The sequence below is a fragment of the Tribolium castaneum genome, chromosome 2, assembly GCF_031307605.1.
Source record: "Tribolium castaneum strain GA2 chromosome 2, icTriCast1.1, whole genome shotgun sequence".
Taxonomy (NCBI): domain Eukaryota; kingdom Metazoa; phylum Arthropoda; class Insecta; order Coleoptera; family Tenebrionidae; genus Tribolium; species Tribolium castaneum.
This window is the reverse complement of record NC_087395.1, coordinates 26,064,232-26,077,770: the sequence shown is the minus strand read 5'-3', so window position 1 is coordinate 26,077,770 and position 13,539 is coordinate 26,064,232. Positions and strand designations below refer to the sequence as shown.

At 32.8% G+C, this 13,539-nt stretch overlaps 1 protein-coding gene across 1 annotated transcript in view; it reads left to right on the top strand.

The window, feature by feature from the left end:
• The window catches only part of LOC100142542 (uncharacterized protein), a 62,510-nt gene that overhangs the window by 25,450 nt on the left and 23,521 nt on the right, over window positions 1–13,539 (top strand). The window contains exons 2-3 of the mRNA XM_015983762.2: window positions 7,974–8,492; window positions 10,373–10,483. Coding sequence (XP_015839248.1) covers window positions 7,978–8,492; window positions 10,373–10,483 — 626 coding nt within the window. The 5' untranslated portion in view covers window positions 7,974–7,977. The remainder of the gene's footprint in view (window positions 1–7,973; window positions 8,493–10,372; window positions 10,484–13,539) is intronic.

Sequence of the window (13,539 nt, the reverse complement as noted above, 5' to 3'; positions counted from 1 at the left end):
GGAAGCGTGTAGCTTTTTGCGTTGGCAAGGAGTGTGCATTCCACTGAGCTTTCCTACTGTATATTATACTATATCTTGAATGTTGAATTTAATCCAATGTGCTTGATTTATTGCATAAATTTATACCGGAAATTGTTAGGTTTCGTTGGGGATTGCTGCAGTTCTGTCTACGGCATTCCGGTCTGCGGTATCGAATTCTCCGAGTATTTTATACTAATGAGGACTATCTGTTACAAGCACACCTTTAATGCCTTGATTTATTCACTCTTTGTTTACTGCACAACTTTCGGAGTGATTATAACTCACAAAATGTTTTTTTTTTCTTAATTTGTACAACTTTGTAATTGTAACTGAAAGTAAATGGGTTGGTTTTTGAAAAGTTGCTATTGAGATGTAGTCTCGTTTAATACTTCTAAGTGAGTCTGCGATTTAGAACGAGGACATTGAAGTTTACAAACTAAATTATCTTAAGATGTGGTCTATTGGATTATCCTTTTGCTAGCTTTCATTTTATAAATGAAATTGGAAAACTTATTTTTATTTTACAAGATGTGATGGCACCGAAAGCCAAACATATGCCCGTCCGTCATTTAAAATATTACTAAAACTATTGAATACGAAAGAGAAAATCAAAAAGTTGAAGGCTGTCCAACTTTCAATACGAAGCAGATACTCAAAAATTTACGCTTTTTCAAAATAAATTATTTACGTGTCAAGTCCTTGAAATATAAAATTTAGAGGCAATTCCCCAAATAATGGAAAAAATATTTCAATTCAGTACCTAGTATTTTTCTAAATAGATTAAAATATTAACGTAGATAAATAACATTTTGTGTCTGTTGAAGTAAACAAGCCACAGCTAGCTCGATAAAAACAACCAAATTTGCTTGAAGTCATAATATTTCTGGCTTAAACGCAACATTGATTTCTTTGAACTTCGCTAGTTATTTTATTTATTTGCGACACTGTGTATAATTTTTGGTCGATAGTTTTGTAGCAATGTTTTTTTTTCAGTAAAAAGAAAGCCATTAAATGTACAAACGTCAGCTTGTGTTACTTGCTTTCCATTTAAACTTGGATTCTCTTTGTGCTTTACACAAATTACACCTAGTTTAGCACTTTTAGCTCCTAGTCTGAATTTTTCCTGTGATAAATTAACTCACGCTACAACATTAGCGTTGTTTGTAATTTCCTAAGCTCTTTAGACCTTAATAGCAAACCTAGCTCAGAGCTGATAAAAATACTTGTCAAAAAATTGGCCACTACACATTGTTTATTATGTATTATGTGAGATCTATTCGTGATTGTAATTTTTTCGAAATAAAACAATTTTTTTTGCTTAAATGATTTCATTTTCTCTAATATCCCCTCTCTTAGTTTAAGTATTTTCTATTTTCTATTCTATTCTATAACTTTTTTCTTTTGTATTTTTTCATTTTAGTTATTACTTCTTTTTTATTTGTTTTGTTGTTCCTTTTTGATATTTGATTATCATTTTTCCATTTTCTTTTTTTCCAAGTTTAGACAGAAATAATTACGACTTTTTTTCTAAAATTCAGTCTTCAGTCTATTTTAGTTTTGAGAAAAATTTCCGTCAAAAAATTCTCACTTTTAAATAATTAGTATTTACTAAGTATGATCTATTGGTTTTAATTTATTTTTTTTTCTTCTCCTTTTGCTATTTTTGTTAAAAGAAATTACTTTTTCTTTTGGATTACTTATTTTCAAAGATTTTTAATTTATAAACTACTTACTATATTTTTTTTTCTTTCTATATATTTTTTTTCTAATAATTTTTGTTGTTTTGTTTTGCCTTTTCTAAGTTTTCTAAAATTCATCTTTTTCAATTAAGGTTTTTTATATTTTGAGTTTTGACGAAAATTTTCGTCACAAAATTACTATTTGCTATTTATTATCTGAGATCTATTCGTAATTATTTTATCTTTCTTCTTCCTTTACTATTTTTGTTAAATAGCACCATTTTTCTTCTCATATACTCATTTTTCAGGTTAAGTATTTTCATTTTGGTTATTAGCTTTTTTCTATTTTTTATTGAAGCAGAAATAATTGCGCGTTTTTCATATGTTGAGCTGTAAAAAGTGCCAGCTTTCCACTATTTCGTATTTATTATGTGAGTTTAAAGTGCAAACTGCCATTCCCGCAGAGATAAAATTAAAAGCTAATTGTTTGCACAGCGTTACACGCCGTATTATGCTAACATGTGATTTTTATAACTTCCGTATTTTAAGCATGGCAAATATTTATTCGCTAGAGTTCACTCCATGTTGCAGCTTTTAGCACATAGAATTTGATGGGTTTATGACGATGGATGTAGCCTTACATTTCACACCTTCCAACTCTAATAAAATATGGCCCGTTTTTCCAGCCTTTGACCCTTTGATCGAACGATTCGTCAAAGGAAAACACAAGAAATTCGCTTATCATAAAATAACCGATTCCAGATAGCAATCTGTTGTGCTTTCGCCGATAACAAGCCGGGATTAAATCCGAATTTCCCATCACGATAACGAAAATAAATACAAAACATATATTATAAGAGAGGAAAAAACATTTTTCCTTTGCTCCCTTCGCGAAAGAAAAGGTCGGGCAAATTAAATCAGTCAGAATCTCAATTTTAAATTCGAGGCGTTACCATTATGTAAATCACGATTTTCATAATGCAGAGCTTGTTCCACGGCCCGAATTTCTGATAAATACCGCTATTAAAAAAATCATACCAACTATGCAAGTAAACAAACTTCGAGACGCGATAAACACGCCGCAAATTATGTTTGCTTTCGCCTGCAAATTCGAAAAACTGATCACTTATTTATGGAATTCTAAGGTTGCAGTTTCAGTATCGCAAATTGTTTTTCCCACTGTCTACAAGTCCAATATTTTGTGCACTGCACATGCACTTGATCAATTTCTTCAAAACTTGGCAAAATAGATGAGTTTTTAGTTTAAAATTAAACAGCGATTGGACGAAATTTTGCAAAACATTTGAAAAAAATTCGATATTTTTTGATTTGATTTTTGATTGAAAAATGCAATTAACTCCTGAAAAAGTTAAAAAATGAAGCAATGGTGAGCTTAATTTAGTAGTTTTTGTGCAAAAATGCTTGAAAAATGGCGTAAATTTGACTATTGTTTGAATATTTATTATTATTTTTGACTAAAAATACACAAATTTGGTATTTTTTTGGAAATTTTTTATGAAATTTCCAAAAACGAAATACGTGAATTTTGAACTAAAAAATCGCCTCACACGCTTAGAAAATTTTAGAACATTGTCTTCTTTAACTCAAATTGAGAATTTGTAGAAAATTAGAGTATCAAATTGAAAAAAGTACTAAAACGCTTGAAAAAAATGTTTTCTTACCAAATTTTCTGTTTTTTGTGTTTTTCGATTCAATTTAATATTTTTTGACTTTAAAATTTGTGAAATAGGCAACTTTCTGACCGAAAAATGCAATGAAACTTTCAAAAAATTAAAAAATAATACAATGGAAAACGGAGCAAATTTGCCGATAATTTGGATATTTTTTACTGTTTCTTGGCTTTAGTGCTTTTTTAGAAAACATATGATAACATTTCGAGTCTTAGAATAAAAAATGTGCTGGAAATAATAAAAAACGTTAAATCAATATAATTTTTTTGACATAATTGGCGGCTTAATTACTTTTTCTCTATTACAAAAAAGTAGAAATAAGTCGTAAAGTTAATCGATTTTATTTGGTTTGTTAATTGTATAAGTAATTATTATCAAATAAAAAGCAATATTCTACATCTCGAATTTTTTGTGGCAGCAGGAAGTTCGCCTGTATTTGTTTGCAAATGGGTGTGTTTGAACTGCCGGCAACTAATTGGATTTTCTTTTCGTCCAAAGTTGGATTAATTTTTGCTATTATTTTAATAGTGAACTTTCGGGATACGGCCCAACTTAAACAAAACTAATTTGTAACTTATCAGAATTTAAAGGGAAAGCATCGGAAGGAAAAAGGGAAAATGTGCGTTAAATATTAAATTAGGGCGTGTAACAGAAGCGAGCCAGGTCGTTGGATTTAAAAAATAAAACTCTAATAAATAAATAATTGATTATTCATTTGGCGATAAATCAGCGTTGATGGCGCGTTCTAAACTGAATTTCCTTGACCGAAAATATATCACTAGGAAAATTTACCCTAGTAGCACTTTTCCAGGTTGAATTATAGCAGCTCGTGGAAGTGGTTTCAGCGATGATGGGCGCCTTGCCAACGCCTTTTATTTCCCCACAGCCCAAGAAATCTTCAATTCTCACCTCAATTCAAAGTTTTTTCATAATTGCACCAAATCAGAATTTAATAAAAGAGTGGACAAAAACAATTCTTTATCGGCTCGCCGGAGGCGAGCGCAGAGATTTTCTCCCGGATTCTAAATTGTTTTTAACGGTGTTTCGCTGTAATCGCCTTTGAAAATCGATTTTTCGATCAAATTGAGTTTGGACCGACTTGAACAATGTTTTATACGGCTTTGCATAAGTTTCTTTCCACCGGAAAAAACAATCGCTGCACGATATTGAAATCCTCTTATTATTTTATAAATAAATAAATGTTTTTCAGATTTCCACTCGGAAAAGCTGCATTTTTACGTCAAACCAAACATATTTGACGAACAAGCTACCTTGTTTACGGGAAATGCATTTTATTCGGCTTATTGTTAATTGGTGATTAAAATAACTTTGACAAATAATAACGAATTGTGAAAAAAGGTCTAGTTTCGGGGACATTGCCCCATAAAACACTTTCAAAAATGTGGTGTTTTCTGTTTTTGGCTTCAGTTTGAAAAAAGCGATATAACCCACAGATGTGTAATCGGTCTATAATGTTTTTGGTAATTGAAATACAGCTATGCTCTTTTTATTTTCCGATAGATCGACTTAAAATCCACAAACTAAAAATATTTTTATTATGTACAGGGTGTTGCATACAAGCTGGTGAACCAAAGTTATATTTTTTCACATGGAACACCCTATATAATTTTGCATAATTGGATTCTACGCAAAAAAGTAATGTAGCTTTATATAAACTATTATGGGTTTATCTTTTTTCGTTTTCTAATTATTCAACTTTTCGTTATAAAAAAAACAATTTTTGAAAAATCACTGCAAAGTCGCCTATGAATATTTTCCAGCAAATTTGCAACAGAAAAATTCAAAATACCTTGTAGTTTTAGCAAATAGACGACTTTTAGTTAAAGTACTCAGGTAATATACAGAGTGTGCCAAAACGTAAAAAGTTGAATAACTTTTTTTCTCAAATGGAACACCCTGTATTTTTTGTCATGTACCGATAGCATTTTTTGATAAGCTTTTGATGAGTCAAATGGTAATGGTACTAATATGGCTAATTACATTTGTAATCTAACTATTACTTTATACATAAATGAATTTTGCTTATCAAAAATTAATAATAAAATAAAGAAAAAAACACACCCTGTACATTATTTCCGTGTTTGAAGTAAAAGTCAAGTATAGCTAAAACTACAAGGTATTCTAAATTTTTCTGTTGCAAATTTTTCGGAAAATATTCACAGGCGACTACGGAGTGATTTTTCAAAAATGGGTCTTTTTTATAACGAAAAGTTGAATAATTCCAAAACGAAAAAATGATAGACCCATAACAGTTTATATAAAATTACATTATTTTTTGCGTAGAATCCAATTAAGCAAAAATATAAAAAGTGTTCTATTTAAAAAAAATAACTTTGGTTCACCACCCAGTATACAACACCCTGTGTACAATAAAAATATTTCTAGTTTGTAGACTTTAATTCAATTTGTCGGATAGTAAAAACGGCATAGTAATATTTTAAATAATAAAAATGTTATAGACCGATTACGCACCCGTGGGTCACCCTGTATATAAAAAAATTCTCAAAAATTGATCCCAAACTTATCAAGTACAGATTATTGTTAGTTTTAGTGGAAGTAAATTTTGTTAATGGTTTGGTTAGTGATTAAAATTGCAGCGAATTTTGTAAAAGTGTGATTGGATCGGTTTGAATTTGTGGGCCTGAAATTAAATTTATTCAAATCGTTGTAATCGACAAGAGACTCCTAAATCCCAACCAGTGTTTCTATTATTGTCCCCGCTATATATTGCATCGACACGATTGAAGTTTAACTTGTTAGAGTGCTCCCTAAATGCAATGAATCAAGTTTAAAGCCGTGGTTAGTTTGTGAATATTCCACTCACTACACGCCATAAAATATGCATAAATTTTAGTCAAATCAGAAACACACCTAAGACGCACTAGGCGTGCTTTGATAGTTGTTAATTAAAAAATTAATTAAAAGAAAACGTTTCCTGATGATGGAATTCGCGTCGTCGCAACTTTGCGAAAATGCTAATTAAATTTTATAATCAAATCCTCACAAACAATCTCGAATACACATTCGCTCAATCAAATTTAAATCTCGGTTATTATGGTTGGTTTGCTGCAAAAGGGCGCAATTTGCATCGCACGCTAAAAACGAACTTGTTTTTCGGACAAACTTGGAAGTTGCTCTTTGGAGACGGAAAAACTAAATTATAACTAGGATTATCGAGATCGGGGCTAATTGCAGGACCGGCTTATAACTCATCCCAAACTTTGGTGGACAAATAAGACGGGAGTTTGTTTAGGACACCGACTCAAAAATTCGCAAACACAAATTTTAATTATCCGATTTATTGGGCCAGGTTAAGGTGGAAGTAATGGGCGATTGTGATTGAATCCCGCCCTGGAAGCGGGAGATAAGGCGCCCATATTGTGCTGTAAACTTTCGACTCTTGTTTATAAGTTTTCAAAGCGTTTGCGTTAAACTGCTCCAACTTTTCCCCCATTATGAAAAAATGGGCTAAATTTTAAAACCGGCCGATCAATACATTTGCGACATTTTTCCCGGAAATATATTTCGGTTTGAATAATTGTCTTTTCCGGCTTTCCATGGAGAGAAAAGTGGACGTGCTCCTACTGCTAAATACTCCTGATATGATAATATACGTCGCTGCCTTGCTTCACGCTACATTAAATTCTATGCTTGTCAACTTTACTGGGCGGTATTTATCGCGGATAAAATCGGTTTGACGGAATTTTACGCAAGGAAAGGCCACGAGCTTTTAATTAGAGCGGATTTTTCGGTTTCACCCGCAAAGATAGCGCTTTTTAATGACTCAAGGTAAACAAAAATTTTATGTACGGTATTTCGGGTCGAAGCCGTTCGACAAAACAAACGGAATAAAACCGATTTCACACTTTGTTTACCAACGTTTAAGATAATTGCGGAAGCTGTTAAATACGCGTTTGTACAATTTGACAAATTTATTTCGTTCCGCTGCAAAGCGCATTTTTCTAGCCCGGCGCATCCACAATTTTTGAGAAAGTGTCATTGTTTATTATTTTTAATGCAGAAACTTGTAAACAAATATAAATTAAAAAAGAATAGTATTTGCCAAACAATAACAAATAGTGAAAAAAACCTTTCGTTATTGCAAAAAGTTGTTTCAGAAAAACTAAGACAAAATATTCCTAAATTATATAAGAGAAACCTTCACTTTAAGGACGTTTTTTAACAAATGTATCATTACATCACACAATTTTGTAAAAAAAGACACTATTTTTGAGCCTAACGTGCAATTGTTTCAAAAAATTGGTGGATAAATGTAAAAAAAGAGAAGAAAAAAGAAGAAAAAAAGAGAAGCGAAAAGAAAAAAAAAAAATTTGTCAAATATTTTTTCTGCAGCATTTAATCACAAGGTTTGGCTAAAAAACTCAGTTTTTTGAGACTTAAAAAACACGGACGAGTTATATTACGCTTTTCCACTCTTTGGGTCAACTGTGCTTTATTTTTTACTGTTTATTTTGAAACATTTCAATTATTATAATGACATATGCAGAATAAGACACTCGCCTTCGGCTCGTTGCCTAAAATAAATGAGTTTTTGTTGCAGCCCGATGCTCTTCCTCCTGCCGCTGCTCCTCGCCGCCGCCGCCGGTGGCCGCCCCCGGTGCGGGGGCCTGCTCACCGCCGCCCGGGGCATCCTCCAAACCCCCTCATTCCCGTCGGAATTCCCCGTCCCCATCCACTGCGAATGGGTGATCGATGCCCAAAATTTCGCCTCCCCCAACACCTCCATCGTGGTTTACCTCACCCAGCTGTACGTCCACGAGGGTTTGACCTTCACCGAGTACCAGGTGTACGACCGCACTTACCAGCTCGACGGTCGGGAGATCCACCGCGTCAACGAGACCAACGTGGTGCAGGTGCGATGGGTGCAGTCGTTCCAGAATTTTTTGGTCGTGACCTTGAAGCTGGATAGTGTGGATAGCGCCCATCTGAGGGTGCTTGATGGGTTTCTGGACGTGTATGGGTTTAATATCACGTATGAAATAGCGCGAGGGCCGGCCAGAGTGGACTCGTGCACTATTATGGATTGCGGTTTTACGGGGATTTGCTACGACCATTACACGTGAGTAATAGCGTTGATATTAAAATTGCGATCGGATGCAAATGGGTTATAAGCGGGATGGGGTTTTTAAGCGCGTTTTGTGACGGGATTTCATATTGAAATGAGGGATAAACTAAAGAAATGCAAGCGTTGCAAAAGCTGGACGTTCCAATAGCTCTAATAGTTTCGCCGTAATCGGCCTTTAAGTAAGTAATATAATAACAGTAAATGTAACACGTTTCTTGCGTTTGTTTTCCGGAAACTGTAAGAATTAGGACAAAAACCCTAAAACGTCAGAATGCACTTTAAATTATCTACTCGTATTTCTGAGTGAAAAGCTGGAGCCGGACTACAATTCCGATTACAGAGGCATTTTTAGTTTTTCATGAAAAATTCGTAACTCAAAAACTAAAAGTCGTAGAGGAAAACGGTTTATTCCGGTAAATTCAGCGGATTATTTTCTGTATTATACCAACTTTTCACAAGATTTAAAACTTTGAATTTTTTTGCTAAAATTTCCTGTGTAATACAAGAAAGTGAAAAAAAATTTTTTTTTAAACTCGTTCTATCATAGTTTTTTGGACTTATATATGCTTTTACATCCCTCTAGAGTTGATAAAAGTTCAAAATACGTCCATTTGTTCGATTTTTTGATGTTTGATTTTTTCAATTTTTGTCATGATTTTGTCAATTTTCGATACCTGGAACATTTATCGAGGAGTAACTCCGGAACTATTATAGATAACCCTATGAAGTGTATTATCGTTGGAAAGCTCTTTAAATTATCTATCTTTCTCAAAAAATATCATTGTTCTCCGACTAATAGTTTTCGAGAAAATTGCAGATAAATGCAAAAATTGGTAAAATTTAAAAAAAATCATAACTAAAAAACTATTGGGAATTTGGCAATTTTGTCGATGCCAATCGATTCCCCGGATCATTTTGCATGGGTAAGGATTAAAATAATTTCACTTCTTTGTATAGTTTAGCCGTAATTGAGAAAATAGGAAAAAAATAAAAAAGTTAATACTCCCCCCCCCCTTACAAAGTGGCTAATTTCAAAAGTGTCTCAAAATCAAATAAAACCGATCATATCTTATAGATTTTGATGTGCTCTTTACGATGGAAACAAACGTTTTCTCCTAACTCTTTTAGTTAGGCCGTAATCGGCGTTTGAAAATTGAAAATTTTTTTCGAGATGTTCATAACCAAAAAATATTAGGAATTTGGCAATTTTTACGATACCACTCGATTTCCCGGATCAAAATTTTTGCTAACAGTTTTGCGACAAAATGGGCGTAAACGCTCGTAACTTTTTATTATTAACAAACAGTGCAGAAAGTTCTTCTTAATAATTTGAAACACAGAACGCGAAAGTATTGCACTGGCGTATTTTATGTTGAAAAATACATAAACTGATGTATTATATTAGAAGCGCAGGTGTATATGCCGCTTATTTCCTCTCAAGTAGCAATACACTTGAAATATTCCATTGTGTAAAGCACCTTTTTACCATCTTCAACAATATTATTATCGCCGCTATAACATCAGCTAACTGCTAACTATAACCCACAAATAATGAGTTATTAACTGGTTTTAGTGTTAGCATATGAGCCTCCATTAATGAGACTGTTACAAAGAAACATTACATGCCTAACAGTAAAACGTTACGACTTGTAATTTAAAGATTCTAAACACTAAAATATTCGGCCTAATAAATTTCAAACAATTACAGCAATTGTTTAGAGCGCAACCAATATTACAAACTGTAAAACACCGCTCATTCATAAACAAGCGCAAAATAGAATAAAACATTTCATTGTTATTCGTTTAATTTCCGCAATATTTAATTTGGTTGTAGGTATTGATTCGGTGGTGGTGTAATTTTTTGTTCGTTATAGAAAATTCAGCTGCGAGTGTTTTCCCGGCTACAGTGGCCCTCATTGTTCTTCCGGTCCCAACTCTTTCTGTGCGAACGCAAACCCAACGTGCAAAAACGGAGGCACTTGCATGTAAGTATAATAATTATTTATATTAGCGCCAAGTTTACGGTCCCTTTACCATAACAGACGAATTGCTTATTATTTCGCCCGTCTCTGTGAGAGCTTAACGTCGGCAGGAGGTCTATTACAAAGTTTTATTGCACCATTACATGGAAAATAATTAATTTCTTAAATATGGAACGACGTGGCGAGAGCGAGAGACGCTTACGTTTTTACTTTTCGCAACAGGGGGACAGTTTGAGGGGAATTAAAAAAGCCAAGCGAATCGCCTGCAAATTTTTTTTATTGAAAATTAGGACGGTTTTTATGATACCTCACATGGCTTTGAACGATAAATTTGAAATAAAGAATAATATTTTTTTCGTTTTTTATTTCAAAACCCTATTTAATTAACTATATAGAATTGCATTGTCATGCAGATTACGTAAGTATGCAAAATTTCAATTCATTGGGACAACAGGAACCCGTTCAAATTTGGCTCCAAAAAAATGAAACAGACAGACAGACAACAAAGCAAGTTAAATAAAAGCTTTTAAAAATTGAAATAAATATTTTTTTTCTTACTTATGAACACTGTGTAGTAAAGAAACTCGTAAAATTTTTTGCCTTAACAAAAATGATTGCAAATCCAGCTCTAAAATGGATAATTTTCGCTTATTATTATTCACAGAAAATTAGTTGTAAAATGCCATTTTTTTTATTTTTTGGCTATTTAAAGCATTCTTCTCCTTGAAACACTGAACCAAAACCAACCAGACAAAAAACTACAAAATTTAATCATAAAAGGCTTTATTTTTATTAATCCGAAGCGATTTCTAAAGTGAAACCCACCACATGTGAGATATTCGCTTAAAACGTGAGATAAAATTGCACAGGTAGTTTTGAATAGCTTATGTTCTCCAATTTCAATAGATTTAGTGTCTGTTCTAGCGAAAAACGTACTACAAAATATTTCAAATGATTTATTTTTAAAACATTTTTTTTAATTAGAACAAGACAATGTAATAATTAAAGTATAGTATAAATCTGAAATGATAAACAATTAATCTGCAACAATTTTTGTGGAGCTTTGCAGAGCTTTATTTTATTAATCGTAAAATAGTTCCAAGCTTTCGCTCGACTTTTAATACCAGGAGAGCCTTTAATCATCAATAAACACAGCATAAATTTTTTCGTTCGGTTCAATTTGAAATCGCAGCGAGGAACGTGATGCAGTTGCAAAATAAATGTTAAAAGAAATTTTAATTTCCTGGTTAATTAGGCAAAAACTAACCCCCCTGATCGATATGTGAACAGCATCTTGATGCAAATTCGTCGTCGGAAATTGGATGCTGAAGCACCTCAACACAACGAAAAGTCAAAACGTTTTCCGCGAAACCACTTAGTCGGGTCGTTAACAGCCCCCGTTAGTTTATACATGTCTGACCTGAGATATGGACCAACTTTCCAACATTAACGCCCTAAAACAATAACCTCCTGAAACTTAACTGGCGCCGTTTTCGGTTAATTAATTTTTAATTTTTCATCGCATTAAAACGCTAAATAAACACAGGCAATGCGCAGGTGAATGCACGGATTTTCATTTAAAATACGATTCGAGACTTGACACTTGGAAATAGTTTCCTGAATAACACTGTCATGAACAGAACCGGCGCATCCGCCAATTTTGCAAATCTTATTTTTGAAACATGTGCGAGAAATACACCCAATTTAAGTTAAACAAAGCAGAAAATAAACAAATTAAGTGTTAAATAGAGTGTTTTTTGGAACATTCAAACTAGTTTTTAATTTAATCAATTAAATGTTTAATTTTTCGTCTAAACGTCACAAGTAGACCCGGCGCATCCACCATTTTTGAGAATTTTCGTAGGTTTAACTGCTAAGAAATCCACTTGATTCGAGAGATTTTACTAAAAGAAAGCAGAAAATTGAGAAGTGGCGTTACAAGTGTTTTATTTTGCTCACTTTGATCGATTTGGAGGTTTTTGTTTTGAATAAGAAAGCTCTTCTGATCACTTAAATGCAGAGATTTTCATTTAAAATAAAATTTAGATGCTTTAGATCATATTTTAAAATAGCTGACGTAAACTAACCCGGCGCATCCACCAATTTTGCAACATTGTGTTATTTTAACTGAAAAATTGAAAAAATAAACAATGAAGCTTGCCAGTTTAACTTCAAACCTAAACAAAAAATGTAGGTTTTTTCGTAACAGATTCTCTAATCCTATTTAAACAGTGCACTTAAAAAGTATTTTCCAGAAATAGTTTTACAATTTTACACTTTTCGAGCATGTTTTGAAGAAATCTAGCAACACGTGTCCGCTTTTAAGTAAAACAGTTTGAAAAAGCATTGAAATTTGACAGTTTCATTTTTAGTCTAAATGTACTTGAATGACGTCACACGTAGACCCGGCGCATCCACCATAAATTTCTGCCTAAAATTTTTTTTTAAACTGAGAAATCTACTTAATTCAAGAGATTTCATATAAAGAAAGCATAAATTGAGAAATAACGTTTCAAGTGTTTGCTCACTTAAATGGAGAAATCTTCATTTAAAATAAGATTTCAAGTCTTTGGATCATACTTGTTGTAAAGAAAAGACCCGGCGCATCCACCACTTTTACAATTCTTTATTATTTTAACTTGATTTTAACTGAAAAATTAAAAGAAAAATAATAAATGTATAACTTGAACCCAAAGTTTACAATAAAAAACGTCGCGAATTTAGTAGGTTTTTTGTAACAGATTCTTTTAACCCATTTAGAAATTGTTTTTTGGGCTTGAATTTTTTGTGTAGCAAAATTTAGGTTAAAACTTTCACTTTTACCTGATTTTTACGTAAAAATGCATGACAGTTTGAAATCGTTTTGAGATGCAAAACAACTGTCATGTGCAGGCCCGGCGCCTCCGCCAATTTTGCAATTCTTATGTAGAATTTCTGCGTGTTTTTGGGCCATTTATCTAATTTGAAGCGACAATAAAAGGGAATAATTCCGCGGCAGTGATAAAAAGCCGCTGTAGGGTCGTAGCACGTATGATGAACAAAGTTAAATGATTTGTTTT